Source organism: Drosophila serrata, unplaced genomic scaffold (assembly GCF_035046125.1).
Source record: "Drosophila serrata isolate PLE 108 unplaced genomic scaffold, ASM3504612v1 contig_334, whole genome shotgun sequence".
In the NCBI taxonomy this organism is placed as follows: Eukaryota; Metazoa; Arthropoda; class Insecta; order Diptera; family Drosophilidae; genus Drosophila; species Drosophila serrata.
This window is the reverse complement of record NW_028257232.1, coordinates 1370518-1375467: the sequence shown is the minus strand read 5'-3', so window position 1 is coordinate 1375467 and position 4950 is coordinate 1370518. Positions and strand designations below refer to the sequence as shown.

The 4950-nt window shown below is 40.8% G+C and overlaps 1 protein-coding gene across 1 annotated transcript; it reads right to left on the bottom strand.

Moving 5' to 3' along the window:
- On the bottom strand, window positions 1-4454 carry RabX1 (RAS oncogene family member RabX1). The gene is made up of 3 exons (XM_020945621.2): window positions 4132-4454; window positions 2526-2659; window positions 1-1181 (listed from the first exon to the last, which is right to left on the bottom strand). The coding sequence occupies exons 1-3, from the start codon at window positions 4172-4174 to the stop codon at window positions 573-575; spliced, it is 786 nt and encodes a 261-aa protein (XP_020801280.1). The 5' UTR covers window positions 4175-4454; the 3' UTR covers window positions 1-572.
- Window positions 4455-4950: the final 496 nt, after the last annotated feature.

Here is a 4950-nt window from a genome sequence, read left to right as displayed (position 1 = left end):
TACATTACGTTATTACATTTATATTTATATAAGTATATGCATGCTGTATAAAATGCTTTGTACATGAATTGGTGTTGCTGATGATGCTCGAATGCTCTTTGTGGATGAGTGTACTTGTGTTTGTGTTGCTCCCTGTTGTTGATGTTGTGTGTATGTTAAAAGGGTGTTAATCTTATGATTGGTAAGTCAAATGGGGGCTTAAAGTCATAATATGCACGCGGCAATTGCTTTTCTCGCTTAGGATCTAGAGTTAAGATTACAATGAAGCGGTTAGTCCCAGTGCCTTGTCAGTAAATTCAGGGGATAGTGGTACGTGGATCGTGGATCTTTATAGCCTATTGAGTGTATTAATACATAGCTTCAAGCCAAGCTTGTGATCTTGCTTTTTTTTGTGGCGAATGCTTTTGGTCTTTGCTTTTCTAACGTTGGGTTCTGTTTTGGGATTGCTTAAACAATGCTGGGTGGGCCTCGTTCGGCCTGTATTCGAACTAAAGTCTGGTTCTGTTTCTTGACATCACATTGGTTCATTCACAGAAATGGATCCTAGGGATCATAGGAGGAGAGTGGCTTAGTTAGTAGCAGCACCAGCTGGGCCGCTCCACCTCTCCAAGCGCAATATGCTCGATGCTCCACGGCGCCGTCTCCAGCCTGCCCACGCCATTGGTCTTCACGTCTTCGCCCTCCACCGTCAAGCCAATGTCCACATAGGGCAGCCGGAAGGCCGCATTTCCGGGACTTCTGGCCAAGGCAGCCACCGTGTGACTAAAGGCAGTATTGGTGTTGGTGTAGGCCAGCGAATCGGTGGACTCGAAGGAGCGCAGCGACGGGCTCTTGCCCTCATCTGCCAGTCGAACCAATCCCTGAGCCGTTGATATGAAGACCTGTTGCAGGCCCTGATCCGTTTCGGTGGAAGTCTCAAAATATGTCGCCCCAATGGAGGTGGCAAAGACGAAGGCCTCCTCACGGGACACTGCTCGCTGTGACTGCATATCCATCTTATTCCCCACCAGTGTCAGTATCATGGGATCCTGTACGTTGCGATGCAGCTCCTGGATCCATGACTTGATCTCCGTGAAGGTCTTGTACTGCGTCAGATCGAAGACCAGAATGGCAGCATTGGCATTCCTATAATACATGGGCGCCACGGCCCTATATCGTTCCTGGCCAGCCGTATCCCAGATCTGCAAGAGCGGAAAACAAGTGTTAAAAGTATTTCTGACTAACTTTTCCTCTACATAAATGTATCCCTGTGCCCTGTGGTTAGAGTTCGTTCGCCACTTGAACTTTAATTGAGCCATTCAGCGCTTATTCCGCAATTGTGCTCTTTATGGCCGCGCTTTCCCACAGCAATAACAATCATATTGGATGTGGGATCTGCACTTCAGGTCTGGGGAAGGGACTTTTCTCTTCTTTATGCGCTCGATAATAAACATTTTTGGGGCAACGACATGTTCATTGGCGAAACTTAATCGAAGCAGAGAGACACGGGGACAAAGAGCTTTGAATCTATGCGATATGCGAAACAAACAAACAAAATCTGCCAACTATATCCCCATTATGTATTCATACTTATTGTCCACAGACACCACAGACGGGTGCTTCTGCTGGTCTGTTGACTCTGACACACTGGGATTGATGGGACATGCTTCTTAAACCATTTTAAATGCATTCAAGTTTAAAATTGAAGAAGAAAATGATTTTTTTTTTAAATTATAGGTTTTAGTAGATAGATGTAGCAGAAATTTGCTTAATAAATAAGAAGTTAGGTCTCAATGAGAAAGATTTCATAATCTTTTAGACTTTTGTAAGTTTAAGGTTCATTTTTAAGTCAAATAACTTGAAAAGTTTCTTTAGGAACATGATTTTTAAATACAAAACCCCTCAAAACTCGACTCTATATATATTCCCGCACACCTGGGTTAGAGTAAAACCTAGTTCGCCCAAGTACACCCACATCTAGTTATTGTAAAAGCCATTATTTTATGTATGTTGGTCTGCGTATAAAAAAGCGCAATCATCCAAGAGAAAATAAGGCAGACAGGGCCAAAGGGGTGGCTGTAACCCTATCATCGCGAGGGGAATCTGCTGCTGCTGCTGCTGCTCGCGCTCAGCTTATCAATAAACTATAAAAAAGAGGGAAAGGCGTGCTAAAAAAGCACAAAAATAAACAAATAACACACAAAGTGCAGTGGACGCAGAAATTGCAAAATAAAAAACAAATAAAGTGACCGAAACAGTGGGGAGGAGCGGACCCAACCCGACCGGACAGGACAGGACAGGACAAATAAAGGACCCCGTGGCACTGCCAGTGGCAGAATAAACCCAGATTAGCGTTCCGGCAGCCAAGCTGGCAAATAGGATTAGTGGAAGAGGGGCGTGCCGGAGCGGAGGCAAATTCCTTTGGCTTTGGCTTTGGCTTCGGCTTTTTTACGAGGCAATTCCATTTGCGTTGGCGCCTCTTTCACCCGTTTCCCAACGAGTAGTTGGTTGCAGTGATATTGTACATGTGTTTGGGGCATACGCACTTGCAATTTAATTTTGACCTCCTCCAGGATGATGTTGCACGTGAAAAAGGACACGGCTATCGTTGGCACTTCGCTTTCGCTGCGGTGTAGGGTATTCTTTATATACCGGATGACCAGACGGGTTTTACCCACACCTGCAAATGGGAAAATAAATATTGTTTTATCATATATATTTATTTAATTGAATTATAATATTCAATTGAGCTTAATAACAGTTTGATAAACATGAAAAATTGGACTGACTTCATGCACGTTGGCTCACTATTTGTTTATAATCCCTCACAACTTATCAGCTTTTTTACAGCGAACGCGCCACAGCGCACGCATTAATTGACCACTGATTAATCATGGCTAAATAAATAAATGGAAAATAAATGAAACAACAAACAAACAAAATTGGAGACGCACTAGTCGAGTAAAGGTGGTAAACACTGATAAGGAAATCGCGGAATACCAACTGCAAAAGTCTTTGTTTTGCGGCTCGGAAAAGCCCCTTACTTCTCAGATATCCACAGAGTGTTATATGTGCTCTGAATCATCTTGGAAGGAACAGATTATATGCAATTATATGTCTGTGCCTCCGGAAAAAGTAACAACTTATCAATCTGTGGATTCCTTTGTGGCGAAAATTAAGCTCATCCACTTGAATATGTATGGCTTATTCGGTGTGAGTGTCTATATCCACAATAATGTACATACATAGGTGTGTTAGGTAAACGTTGACCTTGGGGAAACAATTTAAATATTGACATTACAAATGCAACAGCCGATAGGAGTCAGAGTTTGTGAAATTTTGCTAAAAACAGAGACAGTAGAGACTGCTTAGGGGGAATTAGAAGCAGAAAACTAATTGAATATATGTCAAATTGAAGACTTATATATATATAACATATATTTTTAGTAAGTTATTAGCAATATAAGTCGAAATTAAACTCAGAAAATGATTTTTGAAACGTTTAAATATTAGAAATGTATTCTAAGACATTGTTGTGTGACCCCAATTTAGTTATTGAACCTGATAACACTTAATGGAACCTTAAATACTATAGTCTTTCAGCTTAATCTGTTCATTTTTAATATGAAAAGATAAGTTAATCAATAGAATCCAAATTAATAAGAAAATCGTGGAAATCTTTGTCAGATATAAACACATCATTTAAACAGATTCAGATAAAAAGATTTGAATAGAAAAAACTAATCTCTAAAGGAATCACAATAAATGACACATCATCTCTATTATTCTGTAGCTTCCTCCTGTACATATGTTCCTATAAATGTTCCCTGTAGGCAGTGCCACCTGTCTAGCTCAAGCCATGGAATGCATCGTAGAGATAACACAAATCCAAACCAGACTAAGGGGCAGGAGCTCTCCCACATTAAAGCCTTTCGGTTACTCATTTGCAGGAAGCTTGCAGATTTTAAATTCCATTTGTGGGACTTCCCCCCTATGACCAGTTCAAGGCTGTGACTTATCGGCTCTCTCTCTCTCTGTGACTCTTATCAATTGCAGCAATAAGAATTACTTGCATTATGCGGATCGCTGGCATTTAATATAAATGAAAGGCACAGAGGCATTTAATGAATGGCCAGGGTTTTCTGTACTCACCTCGCGAGCCCAGTACCACCACTTTGCCCTCAATTCCGCGCATCTCGCCGAGATTAGCGGAGTAATCGCATTGCTAGGTGACGTTTTCCGTAGATTTATGTGGTCAGCGCTGTTGTTGCCTCCTGTTGCTGCTTTTGTTGTTATTTTCTGCCTTAAAAGACCACTTGCTGAATTTTGTAGACCAATTAATTGTGGGTCTTACTGGGCCTGCTGTGTATGGTGCGCAAGGATAGAAGAATTAATAAATTTTGAGACTTGTTATTGTTCGTTGTTATACAGCAATCAGCTGATTTCCAGGGACGCAGCACTGTGTGTTACTTTCCGATATTTCCGATAGTTGCTCCGAGGCCATATTTTATCGATACTTTGGTATTGTGTCCTCGGCTCCCACACTATTTGAAAACTATCGATTTGGACTGGAACAATTTTCCGAATGTATGCATGATTTTTTATAAAGTATAAGAATTTAAAAATACTTAATATTTGGCACGAATTTTCAAAGTAACGCAAGTGTTGGACAACGACCAATAAAATTACGGATTTTTCCCTCGAAGGCATCTGGTCACACTTAGTGGCTCATGAGTAGCTCACGATGGTGGGGCTGCCGGACCTCATCTAGGGCGCGAAATTTGAAAACTTTACGTAATTTTGTAATGAAAAGAATTCTGTTTAACTGACCGCGGCGTTAGTTTTTAATAAATTTAATGAATTATTAAATTTAATGTTATGAAGCTCAATTAACCGATCTCTAGCCACCCACTTTTATTTCCCATTAATTAATGAATAGTTTAAATTTAAACAAAAAACAATTTATGAGCA